General features: G+C 38.3%; 1 protein-coding gene across 1 annotated transcript in view; it reads right to left on the minus strand.

The window, feature by feature from the left end:
* LOC122805301 (solute carrier family 22 member 6-A-like) overlaps window positions 1-24,125 on the minus strand; it is a 291,374-nt gene that overhangs the window by 181,085 nt on the left and 86,164 nt on the right. Inside the window, exon 5 of the mRNA XM_044075389.1 lies at window positions 21,163-21,331. Coding sequence (XP_043931324.1) covers window positions 21,163-21,331 — 169 coding nt within the window. The remainder of the gene's footprint in view (window positions 1-21,162; window positions 21,332-24,125) is intronic.

Raw genomic sequence — 24,125 nt, forward strand, 5'->3', positions numbered from 1 at the left:
AGCATAAGAATTCTCAAAATGAATACAGTGAAGAAAAATGCCAAACATACACAATACTAATTATATGCTGAAAATTAAATTATTTTAGTAGCAGTTGCCTTATTTTCCACAGCATATTCTTTTCTCAGGACATACCATCTGCAGTGTATGTCCTGCTCAACTGTTTATTTGCCACTCTGATGGGTGAGTCTATTAATAAACTGTATTTTCTTTCAGTAAATACATACTCATAAAGTGATATCACCCAGGCAATATTCCACATAAGCAATGGAACCACCCACATGCATAGCTCTCATCTGTACAGATTTTTGCAGAGTATCCACATTTTTGCCTCAGATTTTGGTGCGCTTCTCATAAAATGTTCAGTTTTCTGGCAAATCATTAAGGATTAAAGCCAGAAAATAATGTCAGACATATGAGTTTCAGACTTCATACCATTCAGAAAATTCACGCTAATGCAAAATCAGTTCTTTTATCAACTTTCTATTTTTATAAGAGCGATATTTAAAAACTGTCCCAATTTTTGGGCCACCATATGCCCAACTTTTATGGCAATGTCCAGATTTCATCCTCTAAGAGGTTGTGAGGTATGCCCACATGTGATATGATATAGTCATTGTCTTTTTTAATGTCTTTGAAGTGCATAAAAACTCTGCTACTAGAGCAAAAACCATATTAGCTCCCTGCTGAACTAAGCTGCTTTATAGAGGCACTTGGAGCTCTGGTACTGTAAGGAATGTATACATATTGTATTGCTAAAACCATACCAGTACCACTGCACAGCATGTATTTATATAAGTATTACACCCAAAGTACCAAATATACTAGTATGATGGCAATGCTTGCTACTCATAATTTTCTACATTTTGTTATGCAGAATATTAAGATTATGGTTGTATGAATAAGTATCAGTTACTGGCATGTTCTGATAAAAATACATCATTATCAGTGCCTTTGATGTCCATATATGCATGCAAGATATACATTCTTCACAGACTGGTCATTATACAAGAAATGGATACATAATGCCAAATTACTAAAGATAACAGTTCCAAAACTGCTTTATTCCCGAGGTACAATAATTACAACCAGTTACATATAAAAATCCAGACAGCATGGATTAAAAATGAATGTGCACTGTCCAAAGTGTTAAATTACTATCAATAACCACAACAGTTCTGGTACATTTTACTCTTAATGTTACTTCTATCATTATAGATCTGTGGGGCTTTTACTTAAACCTCTTAATGATAACGTCACTGATAGTTTGGCTTATCTAAATAATCTGCAAGCTTTAGCAATTCAAGCCCCTGTTTTCCATGTTGCTCATGCTCAGACATTAGAAACAAACAAGCCCCAGTTCACAGAAAATTTTCAAAATAAATAAATAAGTAAAGCTAATAATAGTAGCAATAATAATAATAGAATCGGAGAATGTGATCAAACATCCTAACATGGCTGGCAAAAAAATAACTTTATATTTTAAAGTTTGGGCTTCTCCATGTCAAACAGAGGCACAACTGCATATGGCCAACTGGCTGCTCAATTCACTAACATTTAAACTACTTAACAATAGTTACTGTCCCATCAACAAACAAACTAAAAATTAAACAACCCTCATTACTTTTATGACCATGATTGTACTTTGCTGGTAATATTCCTCTTTAATCTACCTAAAAAAATTATGTTTTAACATTATTCCAACAATCTGGCACTTGCTATCCCAAAAAATAAGTATAAATAAGTATTAATAAATACTCTGCATTTTGCAATAAGCTCGAGCTCCACCTACTGAAGGCCTACAAATGCAGCACTGCTATGATCATAATGCAGGGAAATTCTTCTCTCGTTAAATAGCCTTAACTGTAGTACTCTTCCCTCAGTAGGTCATGCTTCAGTGTAAAAAGCCACTTTAAAATAATACACAGACGCCTGTATAAAATGTAAATACTGGTATAAGTTCTATCCAGACCTTAACTGGTGTATCTTTTTCTGTGGCTGTTTTGAGTACATTCTAATAATTTTGCAGAATGCCTATGCATTTATTTTTCTGAATTTCATGCCTTCCATTTATTAATTGTTCAAAAATAATCTCCCAACTGCTGTGGTGGAACTGCCAATCCATTAGAAAAAACACACAATCTTAGGCAGAAAAAGCACCAAGACTAATGTAAAGTCACAAAACTGGAAGCAAATATCTGAGCGAATTAATCCACATGAACAAATCTAATGTTCGTTAAAGATATTTATTGAATCCAATTTAAAATAAAAATAATAAAAAGTCCCTGGATACTCACATACGATAAGTGCTTTCGATTAGGTCTTCTTCAGATCGTAATTAAAATAGGGACAGTCTTGCTTTTATACAAGATCTTTAACATTCAATTGGCCAATGACAAATTACAAAATGCTAATAACCAGTAAATTTTCTTCCTTCCAAGTCTCTTTTAATTCGTAATACCAATCAAAAGTTTTCATAGTTAAACCCCGCCTTTAATTTGGTTGCATTGGCATTGTTGACTAATATGCAAATTCGCTGTACTGGCAACCAATGTCAGCTTGGCAAAACATCTCTCTCTGAGCTAATATTACCAATAGGATTTTGCGCTTTAGCCACACCCCTTTGTTGGTCATGGTGGTAATCCCTATAGTAAATATGCAAAGTAGCTGGAATTTCACAGCCAATAATGGATGACAATAATCCGTTTTGGCCAATTAAAATAATAACTGAGCTAAATGACTTGTCGCTCCCTTTTTTCACTTATATTTAACAAATTTTATAATATTATATTCTATCTGGTTCTTGTATAGAAAAACTTTCACCATCAAGAAAACTGACTCTTTCTTTAGAATAATTAGCTGTAAATGTTAAGAATGTTGTAGTGGAATCAAGATAAATTTTAAACTGCTGAAATTATTCGATCTTTCCTTGCCATAAAATAAATAAATCGTCAACAAAACGTCCATAGTAAAGAATATGTTTATGCCATGGATTGTTGGGATGAAGAACATGTTGTAATTCCCAATTTACTAGAACTAAATTCGAATAACTATTGGCACAAGGGGTGCCCATGGCAACCCCCTTATTTTTGTAGATACATTTTTTCGACATGCTGGAGGGACAGATTCATATCCCAGTGGCTCCCCTCACTCTGGAACAAAATCCCAGTCCATGTCAGACAGAGCCCTCATTGACCCTCTTCAAGAAGAATCTTGACGTTTGGATGGGAGATCGTAAATTTACCCCTGGGATCTCTTCTGCGTCACTGCTAGACAGAGGCACGGTAAACTAACCTTAAATGGGCTATTTTCTGTGACCTACTATACAGAGGCACAGTCACCTAATCTAAGAAGGGTGGCAAAAGCCAAACACACTCTGGCTAGGCTTGTAAATGCCCTAGGGCAGACAGCCTAGTATCAACCTATGAACCTATACACAAAAATAGTTATTCTCCAATATCAGTTCAAGTAAGGCACAGTGGCTGTAAAATAACAAGTCTGGGGATATTTCCCTTTCCTTCAAGTGCGGGTGTCATCCTCAGTGAATAGTACAGTTCAGTTTTAGTAATGCTGCCATTTGGGAATCATACAGTGTCTTACGAGTCATAGTTTATTGCGATGATAGATCACGCATTATTATTAGACAATCACTGCCTGGGTTCGATGAATATTTTGTTATGAAAAAGATATTTTGATCGGCTTTTCTTTAACAAGCTCTAGGTGAAAGTTTTTCTATACAAGAACCAGAGAGAACATAATATTATAAAATTTGTTAAATACAAGTGAAAGAAGGGAGCGACAAGTCATTTAGCTCAGTTATTATTTTAATTGGCCAAAACAGATTATTGTCGTCCATTATTGGCTGTGAGCTTCCAGCTACTTTGCATATTTACTATAGGGATTACCACCATGACCAACAAAGGGGTATGGCTAAAGCACAAATTCCTATTGGTAATATATTGCTGAGCTGACATTGGTTGCCAGTACAGCGAATTTGCATATTAGTCAACAATGCCAGTGCAACCAAATTAAAGGCGGGATTTAACTATGAAAACTTTTGATTGGTATTACGAATTAAACGAGACTTGGAAGGAAGAAAAGTTACTGGTTATTAGCATTTTGTAAGTTGTCATTGGCCAACTGAATGTTAAAGATCTTGTATAAAAGCAATTTTAATTATGATCTGAAGAAGACCTAATCGAAAGCGCTTATCGTATGTGAGCATCTAGGGACTTTTTATTATTTTTATTTTAAATTGGATTCAATAAATATCTTTAACGAACATTGGATTTGTTCATGTGGATTAATTTGCTCAGATATTTGCTTCCAGTTTTGGGACTTTACGTTAGCCTTGGTGCTTTTTCTGCCTAAGTTCGTGTATTTATTAATTGTTTCCTCTATATGCTGTAATGTCTGTGTATACTGTATGATGTACTGCCTATGTTCTACTTCCTGTCCATATCTACCAGACACATGCATACACATATGCATTACTTGTACAGTTCAAAATCATTGCTGTTGGCTTGGGTCATGGTGGAAATTCTCACTTATTCAGTTTAAAAAAGCTAATATGTATGTGTGTGTGTGTGTGTGTGTGTGTGTGTGTGTGTGTGTGTGTGTGTGTGTGTGCGTGTGTGTGTCTCTCTCTCTCTCTCTATATATATCTCTATATATATATATATATATATATATATATATGTATACACACACACACACACACACATATATATATATATATATATATATATATATACACACACACACACACACACACACACACACACACACACACACACACACACACACACACATGGATCCACTTCTTAATTTTGAAAGATCAAAATGTTGAGATTCAGAATATCGAAACCAAAATCTTGAGGTTCTGAAATCTTGAAATTAAAGAAATAAAAAAATAAAATAAAAAGTGACAACTACTGAAACCATATTTTTGCAGGGGGGCTTGCCCCTGCACCCACCACAGCCCCTGCAACTTAAATATACTAATTCCGAGATCGAGCTACAGTGAAGGCAATGGTAATGTTCCCATTCCGCACGGTACAGCAATGTACATTACCATTCTCTTCACTGTACAGTGATCTTGGACTTAGTATATTTAGGTTCCAGGGGGTGTGGTAGGTGCATGAAGGCTTGCCCCCTTGCAAAAACATGGTTTTATCAGTTGTCATGTTTTTTTTTTTTTTATTTCTTAATTCCGAGATTTCAGAACCTTGAGATTCTGGGAATCTCGATATTCTGATCTTTTTAAATTAAGAAGTGGACCTACACACACACACACACACACACACACACACACACACACACACACACACACACACACACACACACACACACACAGAAACTCACACGCACACACATTTATGTTTCTATCATGAAAGGTTGAAAATTCAAGAGTAACTCACAAATGGCAGAAAAAAAGAGAATCACAAAACACTGAATGACTAATAAGAGTCAATCATAAAACATTGAATTTCTCTTCCACTAACAAAGTTCTGTATCACCAGCTAATGCACGCTAGCACTACCCATACCCTAAACCCTGCCTAACCCTGTACCTTACCTTATACAAATCCTTTTTGTAATACTACAGATATAAAATACAAGCTCAGACACATACACACACACTCTCACAAATACACACACAAAACACTAAAGCTATCCTCTTGCCTAACCCCTACTGTAAACCCAAACTGCCAACATTTGTACAAGCACACTCCCACCACAACACCCACATGCTTACATGTGTCTACAAAATGAACTAATGACATTCTGAACTGTTGGTAAAATGAACTGCCAGCATTCTGAACTGTCGGCATTATGAACTGCATATATATGAAAAACTCTTATCTTTATATAAAAAAACATTACAGTTGTTAAAAACTCTGAATAATTTAATACAGATAACAGACCTGACGCTATCACAAGCAGATCATCTGCAATGAAACATGGCATCTCTTTTAAATCCCAGTTTCCTAATAACTCCACACTGTAGCCAACCATGGCTCAACACTGATTTTTCCATTCATTTCAGAACATTTACTGACCTGTAATCTACAATGCAATCTATATCTTCATCTGTTTTGTTTTCCTTAAGTGTAGCTAAGACAGAAAAGCTAAAATGATGCCCTGGACTCTTTAAAAGAAGTTTGGGCAGAGCACTGTTTGCATCCCTTTCGGTAATGCATATTCATGTTCATATGTGAAGTCCTTTAAAGGTCTTTTAATTTATCCTGCATCATGAAAATTGCACACACACACACCCACACACACACACACACACACACACACACACACACACACACACACACACACACACACACACACACACACACACACACACACACACACACACACACACGTGCCGCACACACATTGTTCCACATGTAGGTAATGCATCCCTATACGCATGCAGTATTTTGACAGGTAATCATACTGCACACAAGGCAGACTTTTTCTAGTCTCAGTACTGTCAGAATTTCTTTTTAATTACTGATAGCCAGTTCTTGTAATCAACTGGCAAATTAATATTAGTGACCTCACATTTAATTTTGGAGTGACTGTATTTCTTTCATGATGTCTGGCCAGTTAAAATATACCTAATAAACTTGCTATAGTTTTGCCAGTTTTATTTGATTCTTAACATATGATACGATATGAACTAGCTTCATTATTATTACCCCTCTTAAGTTTTGGAACTAGTTACCAATGCAGAATTTCTTCTCTTTCATTATTTAGTCTGCATAAGAGGCAATATTTTAACTCAAAAATAGAAATAAGAAGAAATAGGAACTTCTTATGTTTTATTAATCACCACATTTTTCCTCTAGAGCCTTGGTTATACTCTCTCCCTCTCCCTTTTGTTCTACTTAAAATATCACCTTTCCATTCTGGCTTTTTTAATGTGTATGCGACTTATTTATAATTTAATTAACCCAAAGTAGAAGGAACTGCACACAATGGAGGACTAATAGGTTTCCACACCACACTTTAATGAAGAATAGAACTGAGCGCTTTCATCCCTGACAAACCGGGGACTTCATCATAATCTACAGAAACAATATTAAAACCTATTTAAATAAGTGAAAGACTTTTGCAGTTGGATAAAACACTTCCAACAGATACAGCCTTGACTAATCACATTTTTTTTCCTTTTCTATGTTGCCCTGTTCAGTGCAAAGGGTATGTTAAAACAAAATTAATCATGCTACTCTTTACTTGTTTTCTAGGATCACAAATTCACGCTGCTTAGAGTCCAACTACAGCTTCATTTAATGCTTTATACTAGCAGAAATGGGCTCAGAACTCTATTTGCTGCTTATCTCACTTTCCATACTCATGTTGCTCACTTTGGTCCTTGGGTCCTCCCTAACTTGCCTTTCTTTTATTATGTTTGCCTAAGTTCCCGTGCTAATAGTTTTTGTACTGATTTTTTTTTTACTTCAGAATTTACTATCAGTTTATCACCAGTTCCTGCACTGACATCTCTTACCATGCTGGTGTTCTGATGCTCTGTCATTGAAAACAGGCTAAATATTATTTACTGTCTAACCACAACTGCATTCTGTCTCTTTTTGTAGTTTCCATGCCAACTTCCTTCTTCTGGTTTCAAATCTGAATCTCTGTGTGTCACTTTCTTGCTACTGCATTCTTATACTAAATGGTTATATCATCTTTTCACATTTTGTCTTTACATTCTCCCACATTCTCACATAATATTTTAAAATGGGAAAGAGTTTTTCCTATAATAATCATGGATTAAATCAGGGGTTACAGCCACAGAATAAAATGATTTTTCCCAAAACTGTTTACATTTTTACAGGTGTAAGATGATATTAATCTCTGTCACAATGAATATATATTACCCACACTTTTTGGTAGTAATTTTATTTTTACACACTAGAGGAAACTTGAAAAGGGAAATCATGGTTTTGGAATATAGTAGATGTCGAACATGTCTTCCTTCTAATAATACAGTACATTACACTAGCTTGATTGTAACCCAGTGACACACGGCTGGCTCAGTTATCTTAGATATTGTAACATCCTCATGTAAAGCATGCATATCATATACTGAATTTAGCATTGTGACTCCTCCCTCCATATTTCTAACAAATTAATAATATACCTGCTGCTTTCTATTTCATGAAAAAGGTTACATGTCTTACTACAGTTTTATCATTATAAGCAGACAGTTCTTGTGATCACTTTGCAATAGTATTTTTTTTATTTCACTTGGCAAAGCTCATTTAAACCTATCCACTGCTAAAATTTCTAACATTTTTGTTTTGCTGTTGCTATCAGGTTCAAGCCAGAGTTTAAAAATATACTTTAGATCATGCATCTGTGCACTACCAATTTATCAAAGTTAAAAATCCAGCTTTGAAATGTTACAGTTCTATGTAAAGTTTATCATAGCTCTTGCAGTCAGTTGCAGCCACTTCCATGTATGTTTTTTTGTGTGCCTCTGTTGCTACTTTGTCACTTGAGAAGATAGGATTCATGCCCATTTTGCTCAGTACCAATTTTCTATGATGTCATAACACTCAAAATGTCTCTACATAAGATTCCAAGTCATCCTCCCTGACTAGGTTGTTCAGAGTGTCACAGTCTTGGGGCACAGCTATGTTGGCTAACATAATTAGCTGTATTTGTAGTTAGCAGTACCAACATCTGGTCAGATTCTACCTGCATTTTCATGCTTCTCCCCAGTAATTCCTCCACGGTCACAGGCAACAGTTAAATATACCCACACCACAACAGTCAGTAATTCCTCCACGGTCACAGGCAACAGTTAAATATACCCACACCACAACAGTCAGTAATTCCTCCACGGTCACAAGCAACAGTTAAATATACCCACACCACAACAGTCAGTAATTCCTCCATGGTCACAGGCAACAGTTAAATATACCCGCACCACAACAGTCAGTAATTCCTCCACAGTCACAGGCAACAGTTAAATATACCTGCACCACAACAGTCAGTAATTCCTCCACGGCCACAGGCAACAGTTAAATATACCCGCACCACAACAGTCAGTAATTCCTCCATGGTCACAGGCAACAGTTAAATATACCCGCACCACAACAGTCAGTAATTCCTCCACGGTCACAGGCAACAGTTAAATATACCCACACCACAACAGTCAGTAATTCCTCCACGGTCACAGGCAACAGTTAAATATACCCGCACTACAACAGTCAGTAATTCCTCCACAGTCACAGGCAACAGTTAAATATACCCACACCACAACAGTCAGTAATTCCTCCACGGTCACAAGCAGCAGTTAAATATACCCGCACCACAACAGTCAGTAATTCCTCCACGGTCATCGGCAACAGTTAAATATACCCGCACCACAACAGTCAGTAATTCCTCCACGGTCACAGGCAACAGTTAAATATATCCGCACCACAACAGTCAGTAATTCCTCCATGGTCACAGGCAACAGTTAAATATACCCGCACCACAACAGTCAGTAATTCCTCCATGGTCACAGTCAACAGTTAAATATACCCACACCACAACAGTCAGTAATTCCTCCACGGTCACAGGCAACAGTTAAATATACCCACACCACAACAGTCAATAATTCCTCCACGGTCACAGGCAACAGTTAAATATACCCGCACCACAAGAGTCAGTAATTCCTCCATGGTCACAGGCAACAGTGAAATATACCCGCACCACAACAGTCAGTAATTCCTCCACAGTCACAGGCAACAGCTAAATATACCCGCACCACAACAGTCAGTAATTCCTCCAAGGTCACAGGCAACAGTTAATTATACCCGCACCACAACAGTTAGTAATTCCTCCACGGTCATAGGCAACAGTTAAATATACCCGCACCACAACAGTTACATTAACATAATTATTTTATAGCTTAAATGTGGTTTGTACTTGGCTGCAAATTTATTACAAAGAACTAAAAAGTGGCAAGTGTGTGGCTAACTGCCCCCTTTCTCTACAACTTTAAGTTCCAAAATTGACACTATAGCAGGGCAAACATAAACACATTTATTCAGTAATCCATAAATTAAAATATCAAGTAATTTATCTTTGCAATTTCAAAATAAAGCAAATGGCACCTTTGTGACAGTCCTGAGTTCATAATGCCCTTCCAAGATGCAATCTCAGCCCGATCTCCAGATAAGATTGGACGTAGGCCATCAATCTTTAATTTCTTTAATTGTTTAATGTCTTCATTTAAAGTCCTTTGGCTTGTGGAAGTTAAATTTAAATCTGCTTGTTCAGGCATAGGTGGGGCAGCAACTGTCTAAGTATCAGAGATGTTTGATATAATCTGATTTTATCAAACAAATGTAGAAATGTATTGAGAATATGAATTACTGTTAAACTTGAACTTATAAAAAGGGAAAACATATTTATATCTGTGTGTTTGTGTGTGTGTGTCAGATACAGAGAGACAGATATGTGGAAATAAACCCCTGAGGTAGAGGAACTAATACAGGTAAGGCATACTTGTTCAATGTACTTGTACAGTGGCACATGCATAAGATGTGGAAGGAGAAATAGGACCTAATAGTGGAATGAAATATTGTTAAAATGTGAGCTTCATTTTTGCCATGATTTTCTTCCTTCTGTTATAGTCTTTTGATGTTGTGAGTCCACCGGGGTGGCTTGTTTTTTGAGTTAGTTCTATACTTCTTCCTGGTGGGTCGACCTGCCTCTATGCAGCTATTAACGTGCTTCTATAGGGTTTCAATGAATAGTTCTGAGTAGGCAGTGGTGTTCTGAGGGTTTATGGGGGCTTGACATTTTGTCAGGTTATCACTTAATAGTAGGACGTTAGCTTAGGGTAGTTCCAGAATATTCCAGGGTTAGCTGGGTTCCAGGTTTTATTTTTACTTCAAAGGAGACCTTTTTGTGGTTTGACCTTACCAGAGAAGACATTGCACTAGGGGGTGTGCAGCACTCTCCTATATTAGTGAGGATCAGATCCAGTAAGGTTGCACTCCTGGTTGATGTACTGACAATCTGGTTCATGTTTGGGTTTACAAAATCTAGAAATCTGTGCTTGTACGTTTGGTGTCATACATGATTCCCAGTTAACAGTGGAGTAATTAAAGTCGCCTATGAATATGGTATTGGGTTGGATGATGAGTGTTTCCAATAAGTTTAAATACATAGTATGGGTTCCCTGGGTCATAGAGGGGGGCCTATATCTTACAAGAAAGTGGCACAGGATTTTTCCTGTGGTTATTTGAACATGGAGAAATTCAAGTGCATTGTCCTATTTGGCCAGACTTGAGGTATATTTACTTTTTATGTAAATTGAGACACCTCCACCTTTAGTTCCTTTCTGTGTAGTAGATGGTCTAAATGTGTGGAAGGTATTTTAACCTTGCTCTGCTGGTGTGCTCTCCGTTGGCTTTAAACCATGTCTTACTGACCGCACAGATGTCAGTATTCTCTAGGGTGAAGAGAGATTTTAGGGAGTGGAGCTTTTTGTTTTGACTCCTAGCATTGAGCAATAACACCTTTAAATGTTCTTGGTTTTGATTTGCTATGTTAGAAGTACTTTTAGTCTGGCATTGCCTAAAAAAGACACTACTGGGGAGGCCAATGTTTTAGCTATTATTCAAAAGCCTAGAAGGGAGAGGTGCAAAACATCCCTGGAAAAACAGCTTGGTCCGTTGAGCATTTCCTTCCATGCTGACAAATATTGTTTAATGTCTTTATTTAAAGTCCTTTGGTCAGATTCATAGCTTAAATGTGGTTTGTACTTGGCTGCAAATTTATTACAAAGAACTAAAAAAGTGGCAAGTGTGTGGCTAACTGCCCTCATTCTCTACAACTTTAAGTTCCAAAACTGACACTATAGCAGGGCAAACATAAACACACATTTATTCAGTAATCCATAAATTAAAATATCAAGTAATTTATCTTTGCCCCTAGAATAACACCAGAAACTAAGACAATTATTAAAGTTAGTCATCTTTTGTTCATATTGTAGCATCATCCTTGCAGAAGGTAAAATGCTGCTCAGTGCTAGGCTTACACCAACCTGGGGCACATATGTGATGCCCGTGCACTGACCCAGTAATCAAGGAACCTCAATCATCACCACTAATACCACTGAGGGGTATCCACATTGGGAAGGATAACAAACACACACCCAGTAAAATACACATTTCCTTAAGGGCACACAGAGATCACAGTCAGTCTGGGTCTGGTTTCTCCATTTCTTCCCAGATCCCCAATAAAACTCCTCACTGGCACAGCTATAGGGTAAAGGTCTCAGCCTAGTGGTCAAGCTAAAACCTCCAACACCCTCTGTGTCCAACCAGTGCTTTGTGTCCCTGCCCAAGTAGCTGGCACACATACACTCTTTAAGATATGAGTTATATAGAAACATACAGACACTCCTGGGGAAGGCTGGCACAAGTTCTCCAGCTATGCCCCTTCCTGCCAGTCTATAAGGTAGTACCAGCTGCCACCTACCACTAATATCAGCTCCTAATAAGGCCCTTACCAAAGGGTGCCCAATTTTACTGTGCAATATTATTTTCCAAACAGCAAGTGTGACTGAGCAGCAAGAATATTGGAGTGGCTTTGTACAGTATCACTATATACATGCAATGTACTCTAGAGCTTAAAGTATCTCTACACAAAACAGCCACAGTTGAAATGTTTAAAAATATTTAATAATAAATAATAAAAACACAAGACAATACTTCTTATTACACAGTGCTAATCAAGAGTTCAGTCATCACAGGAAATTGCTTAAAATAATACTGTTGAATAGTTATGACATAAATATTAAAACAGCTAGACTAAACTTACTGTTTTTTTTTTATTGTTTCCTAAGAGCAATCAGAGTTCTAAATAAACTTACATATAGAGCAAATGCAGAGTACTGGTGAGTTGTTAGCTTTAGACAAAATCCAAAAATGCTCTCTTTTCTTTGTGTCCTTAAGTTGCTAACACAGTAATGCTTCACATTACATCATTCTTGACACTTCTCTGGTTTCTCAGGCTAACAGAAACTCAGAGTTTAACATATCTTTGATCTTGCACCTGGTCAGGAAACCACAGCAATTAAAGACATTATATATGTAAAATCTAGCAATTAACTCTGGTCTCAAAACAATAGAAAGAATCTGCTGGTCCAGACATCATGGCTCAGAGTTTGAGATTAAGCAGTCATACAAGGCTTGACTTATCAGCTTTCTTCCAGCAGAGCGCACTGTTGTTACATTTTTGACATTCAACATTTAACACAATTTTCTTCCATTTAAGAGAACAAGCCTGTGGCTTATGTTAATATTTAAAAATGACATGGAATTATCTACAAAATTCTATCTAGCTAGGTTGGCAGCCTTCACATATCTTCCCCTACTGCCCCCCAGAGAACTCAAGCTAGTTTTTTTCAAGTGACCCTTGAGAAACGTTGCTTGAGAGGGTTAGGTCTATCTGAGTATACCTTACCTCATTCCCTGTCTTGAGAGCCCATGTGCATTGTAGTTGCTAACCCCACTGCAGTGCTGCACTGACATAGCATATGCTTGCAACCCTAGGCTCCATCTTAGCAACTTGGCATTTTAATGGATGGCTTGGTGTAACCATGTTAGGGGATTGTGATCCATACCTACAGTGAGTTTTCTTCCATACTGATAAGACTGAAGTTTCTGCAATGCCCATACTATGGCTAGACATTCCTTTTCTACAGCTCATATCATTCCTCCCAGGGTTGAAGCCTATGACTGAGATAAACCACTGGGTGCTCTTCTCCCTCTGAAGAAATCTGGCTAAGTACAGCCCCATGCCATGGTTTGAAGCATCCGCCTGCACAACACATTATTTGCTGTAATCTGGACTGGCTAACACAGGGGGTCCTCCCAAAGCTTCTTTACGCTTCTGGAATGCCTGCTCACATACTGGGGTCCACACTATCTTATGTGGCCTGTTTTTCCTTGTCAGTTCTGTGAGGGGAGCAGCTATGGTACTATTACTGGGGACAAACTTTCTGTAGTACCCTGCTGTCCCTAAGAATGCCCTTACCTGCTTTTTGGTAACAGGTGCAGGCCATGCCTGAATGGCTTCCACTTTGGCAGGTTCTGGACTCATCTTAACACTCCCCTCTCTATGTCCCAGGTAGGAGACCTCTGCCATACCCACATGAGATTTGCTGGGCTTAATGGTCAACCCTGTCCTCTGTAGTCTGCCCAGCACCTCCCTGATATGTTGAAGGTGCTCTTGCCAGGAATAGCTGTAGATGGCAATATCATCTAGGTAAGCAAGGGCAAACCCTCCTGCTCCTGCTAGGATATGATTTACCAGCCTCTGAAAAGTCACTGGGGCAATTTTTATCCCAAAGGACATCTTTTTGAACTCATACAAGCCAAAAGGAGTCACAAAGGCTGACCTCTCTCTAGCACTGGTAGTCAAGGGCACCCTCCAGTAACCCTTGGTAAGATCAATGGTGGTAAGATACTTAGCCCCACCCAGCTGATCTAGGGCCTCATCTGTCCTAGGCACAGAGTAAGCATCTGACTCTGTGTGGCTATTTAATTTCTTGTAGTCCACATAGAACCTGGTGCTACCATTCTTCTTTGGCACCAGCACCACTGGGGAGGCCCAGGGACTTTTGGACTCTTGGATTACCCCACTTCCAACATCTCCTGTTTCTCCTCCCATAGAGTCTGTTTGACTCTCTCAGGCACCCTATAAGGGGCCTGCCTAATAGGCCTTTGTGGTCCTGTATCCACCTGGTGCACCCTGGTTTCCCAGTGAACATGTCTCCAAACTCTTATAATACTGCTTGGATTTCTCAAACCTGGGTAGGAGATAGCTGCTGGGACAGTGTTACCCCTTCCACTGAGGTGTCAGTCCAAGCCTCACTGAGAACATCAGTCACCAGATCTCCCTCAGACTCCTCCTGCAATCCACTGCAAATACTCAGCACAAGGACCTCCCTATCATGTTAAGGTTTCATCATGTTAACATGGTACAATTTGTGCTCCTGCCTAGCAGTTCCACCATGTAGTTAACATCACTTACCTTTCTTATCAGCTGGTAGGGTCCTTCTAAAGCTGCTTGCAGCTTGTTGTGTCTGATAGGAATGAGAACCATTACCTGCTGCCCTACAGCATACTCTCTAGCTCGAGCATTCCTGTCATATCATACTTTTTTCTGTTGTTCGGCTTCTGACAGGTTTTCTTGGAACAAGCCCATGAGTTCCCTGAGCCTTGTCCTGAAGTTTAGGACATATGCCACAACAGACTCCTTGTGAGATTCAAACTCACCCTCCCACTCATCACAAATTAAATCTAGAGATCCCCTCACCCTACACCAATACAGCAACTCAAAGGGTGAAAAACCTGTGGATTCCTGGGGAACCTCTCTGTAAGAAAACAACAGATGGGGCAAATATTTGTCCCACTCCCTCTTAAACTGGTCTGCAAATGTCCATAGGATGGACCTGGTTGTAGAGTTTAACCTCTCAACAAGACCATTAGTCTGGGGATGGCAGGGGGTAGTCTTCAAGTGCTTCACCCCAGAGTACTTTCACAGACAAGCCAGCAGGTCTGACATGAAATTGGCACCTGTTAGTCAGTATTTCTTTTGGGAAACCTACCCTGCTGAAAATCTCTAACAAAGCATTTGCCACCTTTTCTGCCTCAATGGTGGACAAAGCCACTGCCTCAAGGTACCTTGCAGCATTATCTACTACTGCTTTTCGATATACCTTTTCCCTGTGGAACGTAAGGTACTTAGAAGCCCCACAATATCCATAGCTACCCTCTGAAATGGCTCCTCAATCACGAACAAAGGCATCAAAGGCATTCTAACCTTGTCTCCTGCCTTGCCTATCTTTTGGCACTGCTCACAGGTCCTGCAGTACCCTGTTACATCTCTGGAAATTCCAGGCCAATAGAAGTTCTGCATAACATGTCTCTTTGTATGTTTTATGCCCATATAACCTGCAAAGGGAATATCATGAGCTATGGCTAGAAGTACCAGATGGTAAGCTATAGGCACTACCAACTGCTGTATTCTCTCGCCTTCTAGCCCTCCCTCAGGGGTCCACTCTCTATACAGTAACCCTTTGTCAAAGTATACATAACCCCCCCTTCCTTTGAGAATCAGGTGCCTCACTAGCTACATGCCTCGGGCCTTGAATGTAGGTTCTGAGAGTTGAACCTGTCTCAACTCACTCTTTGTAACCCTTCCCAGTTCCCCTTCCCCAGGAAGTCTGGCATCCTCTGACAGGGGTGCCTCACTGTCAGCCTGGGTACTGCTACTCACCTCTACCTTTGCAGTCACTCTGTCCAAGGGAACATCAGTACCCACAAGCAGCTGTGGCTCACCTTCAGTCTCACTGCAACAGAGTAGCTCCCTCCCTGAAGTAACCACTTCATCAGTCCTGGCTGCAAGTATGTGGTCTGTATAGGTCTCCCCCAGGCTACCAGATCCACATTCTTGTCTCAAAGCTTGACTGTGTGTAACTGCATTAACACATGGTACTGCCTCATCCAAATCCATCCCTATCAGGACATCTGTAGGATGGTAGTTTGGTACCCTTGTTGTCTCGAGACAACCTACTATTGACATTTTGTCTTTTCCACTTACTGGCTCCCTCACCTTTTGCTCTCCACCTTGCTTTTGTTGGCATATGTATGCCACATGGCCTCACTGGTTGCATTCAAAGCATTTAACCCTAGGTTCTGGACATGTACCTGGACTAGTGGCTCCCCCTGCTACTGCCAGATTCTGTTGGCACAGTCTGGGCTGCCCACCATGGGTTTCTTTAAGCCTATGACCAGTACTGGGGGGGGTCCTTTTCTGTGCAGGGATGCCCTGCTTGTTAGGTATAGGTCTCCCTTCTTCCCCAACTCATCTGAAGTAGCACATCGTCTATCAGCTAACCAGATCCTCATGTCCTCAGGAAAAGTGCTATGGGCTTATTCCCTCACCAAAAGGTCTGCCAGCCCTTCAAAAGTGGTGACCTGGCATCCACTCACCCACCTATGAAACTAAGTGCTCAGTTCAGCAACATATTCACACACACTTTCTTCTGCCTTGCGTCAAAGCTCACAAAACTTTTTCCTATGAGTTTTAGTTGTTAGCTTAAAAAATTCTAACAGGCAATTCTTAACAGCGGTATAATCCAAATATTTGTGATCAGAAAGTTTAGACAACACAATTACAACTTTACCGTGGAGTAAGGAGGTCAGGAACCATACCCAGAGCCTTTGGTCAACATCATACTGTTTACATACCCTCTCAAACATGTGAATGAAACTATCAAAAGTATCCCCCTCTGTAAACTGTGGAAGAAATTTACTGACCTTTTGTGCTTCTAGGGTCCAGTTACTACCTTTCCCATTACCTTCATGACTCTGGTGAAGAGTCAGAATCTCATTTTAATGCTGCCTCTGCCTCTCCCTTTCCTTAGCTTCCAGGCATAGCAGTTTCTCATTCTCCTCAGCCTGTAGACATCTCAGTTTCTCTGCTGCTTCTGTTTTCAAATGCCTGGCCTCCAACTCAAGTCTCTTTAGATCCAGATAGATTTTAAGTCCTCTGCAGAAAGGTTGAGCTGTCCATTCTCTGAGTGTTGTACATCTCCATGGCCAGTCTGATTGCTCCCCTGATTGCTGTTTTCTGATGCAGCTGTGACCAAAGCTGCAATCATGTCTGCCTTAGTCAGGTTTCCATGCACCAGTACCTTAGCTTGGCACATCTCAGACAACTGGCTCATTGACAGCTTGGCATACTCCTCTGCTGACATGCTTGCCTGCTCTCCCTGACTAACTAAGCTAACAAAAGAAATAAAACAATTGTGATCTGAACTCTAAATATTCACTGTGTAGCTGATTTAGAGTACAAAACACCTTCAGTGATCACTGTACACAAGCTACAGGAATTCACTACCCAAACCACTACAAGCCAATTGCCAACCTAGTGAGTTGTTGTCAGCTTTAGACAAAATCCAAAAATGCTCTCCTTTCTTTGTGTCCTTAAATTGATAACAAAGTGCTGCTTCACATTACATCATTCTTGATGCTTTTCTGTTTTCGCAGGCTAACAGAAACTCAGAGTTTAACATATCTTTGATCTTGCACCTGGTTAGGAAACCACAGCAATTAAAGACATTATATATGTAAAATCTAGAAATTAACTCTGGTCTCAAAACAATAGAAAGAATCTGCTGGTCCAGACATCACGGCTCTGAGTTTGAGATTAAACAGTCATACAAGGCTTGACTTATCAGCTTTCTTCCAGCAGAGTGCACTGTTGTTACATTTTTGACGTTGAACATTTAACACAAATTTCTTTAATTTAAGAGACAAGCCTGTGGCTTATATTAATATTTATAAATGACATGGAATGATCTACAAAATTCTATCTAGCTAGGCTAGCAGCCTTCACAACATACTATGAGAGCTCCATGATGTCTCTCTTCATATATTCTAGGGAGGTATGTCTCAGGTCATTTACTCCCACATGGACTATGACTGAGTCATGCTGGTACTTTTGGTCCAATGCCCTAAGTGCATGCATATTTTGGTAGATCCTGGCCTCTGATAAGAGACTTTCTCCTTACTCAGCCTGGTGAGAGGGACATCAATGCATCTCACAATGGAGTCTGCAGTAACCAGATGTTGGATTGTGTGGTGGCTTGTCTTATGGGGTTAGAAGTAGAGGTTTCATGAGACATAACTGTATGTGTTGATGTGTGTGTGTGTGGTTTGAAAGAGTGTCCAAAAAAACAAGAGAAGGTACAAACACGACTGTGGTGAGACCGTTTATTAAATAAGTAAGCGCTTCCACGTCTAAAACCGACATTTTGAAAGAGTGCATGTCGGGCTGATGAGGCTGTTTGTTATGCGTACTTTGTCTAGGAGGTGTTTGGGGTTAAGGAAGGTTACATTTAAGTGCCACAGCATATGTGGGTCTGTGTGCCTTCTTTGAATTGTGTGTGAAGGGTGAAGTGTGTGTACTGCTCTCAATCTTATTGACATTAGGAGTGCTTTTATATCAGTTTGTTTGAGAATTATCTAGTTGTTAGTAAACATGAGGCAATTTCTACATTGGCTCAGGATGCTCATTTCCACCAAACTGGTACTGGAGATAGTCAGAAAGTTCATATCCATGGCAATAGACCCTTTTTTATTGATTAGACAGTTGGAGTAATAATATAAAGTAATGTCAGGAGTATCCAGTTTGCAACTCTGGGGGCAATGCTTGTCACTGCAAACTTGCTGTTCTGTGTGCAAGTAGGTATTAGTGAAATTTCAATGGTGCTTTTACAGGAAAAATGCCATCTCATGGTGTCTGTGTTTATACAGGGCACTGTCAAACACTTGTTTGGAAAATAAGTAGACATTAATGATTTATAGATGAAGTATTACGTCAGATATTCTGAAGCTAGAATTAAATCAAGCAGTACTTACTGAAAATAAAGGGTTAACTTGTCAAGAATGATAAAAATAGCGAAGTAGCCTGAATGGCTACTGCCTAGCAACTTCTAGTGCTGCTCTTTCCACAACTTCACTCTGCTGGGTTACAATGCTGCTTTGCTTCTTCTCTCACCAGAAGCAAAACATTAGCACCAGTCCCAAGATGAGAAGCAGGCCACAGCCTGTTTGGTGATCCACAGTCTTGTCCCAGATGATGCAAGGGTATGTAGGCTTTTTGTAGCCTTTTCCTGGTAGATGCCTTGAACAGCAAACAGACCAATCAGGGAAGTCAAGCACAGACACTCATTGCCCAACCAGAAACATTCAGGAATCAATGCACTCTGCTCCTTCTCTTACCTGAAGCAAAATATAATCACAAATTCCAAGCTGGCACCTATGAAGCAGTTATTAGGCTTTCCGGTGATCAGCAGTCTCTAGGAAATAATGCCGTTATGCTCCTTCTGGAGCAAAACAGAAGCACTAATCCCAAGATGACTACTGAGAGCAAAATGTGGGCTCTCCAGTAATTAGTGATCTTATAGGTTCATAGGTTCATAGGTTGGTACTAGGCTATCGGCCCTAGGGCCTATACAAGCCTAGCCATAACAATTCCCTGGCTATTTCTTCCCACACTATTTACTTCCCTTCCCATCTTGGAGTAGATGTTGCAGATTTTATACATAAGATGGAAAATGGTTTAATCTTAAGAGCTGCAGTGTGCACTAATCAGCTAGATATGAAAGAGGGGGTAACTTAAGCTTAAGCTATCTAAGTAGAGAGACACTAATTTTAAAAGAGCAAGATAGACTAGAAGTAGGTGAGCACTTTGTTTTCTGGTTCTATGGAATACAATGGGATGGCCAATAAATTTAAATAGTTGAAAGGGACTGACTTCACAAAATGATAATTTTGTGCTTATCACAATAGCCAGTGAAAGAGGAGAGGAAAGGAAATATGTGGGCAAACTAACATAAGGGACAGGCAATTGGAAAGGCAGTTGAGTTTAACAACACCACAGCGCCAGGATGTGAGGGAGGGGAAACATTCTGTGTGACTTACAAGAGACACAGCTGTGGTCCCTTTTATAGTATAAGTATGCAATTAAAAGCAGAATACAAGAGTGTAAAGAAAATAAACTACACTATACAAAAATAGAAGAAGTCAATAAAGCAATACAAAATACAAGAAAGCAAAAACAAATTAACCTTTCCTTTACAGCAAGTGGCAGAGTCTGGGTGAGCTTTTCCAGTAAAGCCTTGAAATGTTTTATTTTACCCCTTAAATAGAAAGTTTAGTTTCTAGTTCCACCCTCTGTTCACAGGTAATTAACCTTAACTGACCTGTTCTAATTTCTGTGTGACATATAAGAGACACATCTGTGGATTCATTCCTAGTTTAAATATGCAATTAAAAGTAGAATACAAGTAAAACACATTGTAAAGAAAATAAATCACAATATACAAACTAGAAGATGGCAATAAAGGAATACAAAATATAAAAAATTAGTTTCAGAGTACTCACGTATGATAAAGTTAATTGATTGAACATTCACCATAATACAACAAAGGACAAAATATGTGTAGACACTGTTTTGTATAAACTTAGAAGATATTTTTCTCAGCACTGTTCATATTATAACTGTTTTCAATAATGTTCATGCAATAGTGTTTCAGATGTTTCAAAAATAATTTACGACTGGTAGTCAAAACACTTACCATAGGACAACAAAAAGGATGAAATAAGGAGCAGTCGTAGCAAACTGTAGCCAACGCCAATTCTGAATGGCATATGCTAGACCTGCTAAGACCAACTGTCCAAATGTAAAGAAGTAGCCACCCAAAGAACCAGTAACAGCACGGCATTTGTCAGGAACCCATTCAACAACTGTAAAAGAAGTACAGTAATGAAGTACCTGTCTTCTTCATAGTATGAGGGTTTTATTTTAAAACTCATTTGACAAAAGTTTTAAATTACGAAAAATGATAAAATATGATTAGTAAATGGGATGATACAGATGTTAAATGAGAAATACTTCAAGATGGAATTTTGAACCAGGAAAATGCATGTTGTAAACAAAGCATCCACTCCCACGTATTTTGTACAAAACTTGAGGGATTAAATTAGAGACTGCAGTTGGAGGGTACAATCAATTCATATGGTATGTTGCCACCAAAACAATAATTCATTTTCGGCATTTGGAATTCAGACTTATAAGTAGTTATATAGATATGTTTGATAATCTTGTATATGTGTAATATTCTTGTGTCTTTAAATGTATTTGTAATAAATATATTTTTAAGAGCAGAGCTTCAAATTATTATTAAATTCTTGACACTATCACAAGACATGGAACTGTTGCAGTGGAAAGAATAGTGCTCATTTGCCATGTTAAGAACTAAAAGTAGCCTACTTTTTTCTACGGTACCAAACCAGAACAGAGCTACAAAATGCAAATGAACCATGTTGGAATATTTTACTTGCTGTCTTTGTATCACTTTAGTGCACACTATTTATTTTTTTTTGCTTTGTTTGCAGGTCAATATCTCAAACAAGAATACACGACAACAATTTTCTAGATACAAACTCCCTACAATGACATTTCTTGAAAAGGAAAATTTATAAAAGGCATATTATTGATGGGTGTAGAAGTCCCTCAAACATTACTCATTTTTATATATCATTATTTGTTAAATACATAAGTGGACTCATCTAAGGAACCTTCCACTCACTTATGATCAGCCATAGGATTACAACATCTAAGGGGAAATTGATGCATATGTGACATAGCAGGAATCAAATAATCACCTCTAGAACCTTTGCATAGCATTCTGCTAAGATATTTGTTTTGTTTGGGTGACTGTAATGAGATTCAACCACATCCTTAAAATGTTCCTAGTTTTGACATCATGACACTATTTGGTAATATAACATTTTATGAACAAAAAAGTAATTATCAAGGTTCTTGAATCTTCAGAATTTAATTTCTTTAGGTAATATTGAGAACAGCGAACCTTCAGGAAATTATATCTTCTTGTTGGCCCAGAAGTTTAATTCTTTGTCCAAGATTACTCCATGACTGATTGAAATATTTACATTTCCAAAAGGTATGAAGTACATTGTTGATATCTGGATCACATGCATTACAAGAAACACATCTGGCTTACTAAAGAATATTCAAATTGTTATTATATTCCTCTGTATCACTACTGTATTATACATTTTTTACAGCTTAAACCAGGGGATCTGAGCTAAACCTTTAGCTTTATACAACATATTTTGGCTCTTGTAAATAGTGTAAATACTTGTTTACAGCTTTGTGTGTTTTGTTAAGTTTTAAATGTTTCTTATTTCTTTTTCTCAAAAATGTTCAGTAAAATGCTTCTGGGAAAAAACACCTAAAGGGAAGTTGCACTTCACTGAGATATGACAATCTGTTCAAATGCCACCTTTGACAATGAAGCAATATTTGAGGTATTGAAACAAAAAGCTGCTAGTGTTGCCAATAACTAGTCCCCAAAAATGACATAAACAGTATTTATTAAAAAAAACACACAGAAAGTACATAAAAGGATAAGCGCTTTCGTCACAATGACTTCATCAGAACAAAAATCTATTTTAGAAATTCTCATTTTATACAGTTGATTAAATCATATGACCCAAGCAATTAAGTTTTAAAAGAACAGTCATAAACATTTCATGTAGGAGACTTTGGAGTTTAAAAAGCTGTGGAAATGTAAACCTATGTATTACAAAATTACAAATTAGTCTTCTAACTACTTTGAAATTTATAATTTATACAATTGAATAATGTAAACCTAAGAAAAACTTTGTAACTTTAGAGCAGTTAAATAACAAAAAGAAACTAAAATAGAAGGTTTTGGTGTCATAATTTACAAGCCCTAAACCTTCATTCTGGTTTGATGCTGATAGCATCATTTAACCCTGGATATTCAGCAGCATTTAACCTTAGTTGCCATTTAGTTTCAGCCCTCAATAATTTATTTTTCCAATCCCCTCCTCTGAAATCCACCTGTACAACTTCCAGTATACCAAACTTAAAACTATGAAGTGGATTCTCTTGAATATGTTTAAATATGGCATTTTTTCGTCCTTCCTATTAATACAATAGCAATGTTCGTATATCCTACGATTTAATTTTCTTTCCGTCTTGCCAATGTAGTAACAAGAACATGAATTACAACTAGCAAGATAAACAACACCTGAAGTGACACATGAACCAAATACAAAATTAACATCAATGTCATAAGGGCCTAGACTGAGCTTGGAATTTTCATTAATGTACCCACAATAATCACAACAACGACATTTGTGGGTACCTTTTTTCCTATTTTTTATATTAGGTTTGTTTTCCAAAATATTCTTCAAGTTACTACCAACCCTGTAGGTGAATATGGGTTCTCGGCCTATTACTTTGAAAAGGTCACTATTTCCCTTCAACATTGCCCAGTTGTTGTGGATAATCTTTTTTACCTCATTAGATGTTTCACCACATGTAATAACCATGGCTTGGGAAAAATCATTTTTATCGCTTTGATTGACATTTATTGGTTCTACCCCAGCCCCTAGTAATGGTTTATATCTACCATTCCAATCATTCATCACTTGGTCCCTGATATTCTCTACAAAATCTAATGGATATCGTCGATGCAAAAACATG

This window comes from Protopterus annectens, chromosome 6.part1 (genome assembly GCF_019279795.1).
Source record: "Protopterus annectens isolate FY-2018-M chromosome 6.part1, PAN1.0, whole genome shotgun sequence".
NCBI classification, from domain to species: domain Eukaryota; kingdom Metazoa; phylum Chordata; order Ceratodontiformes; family Protopteridae; genus Protopterus; species Protopterus annectens.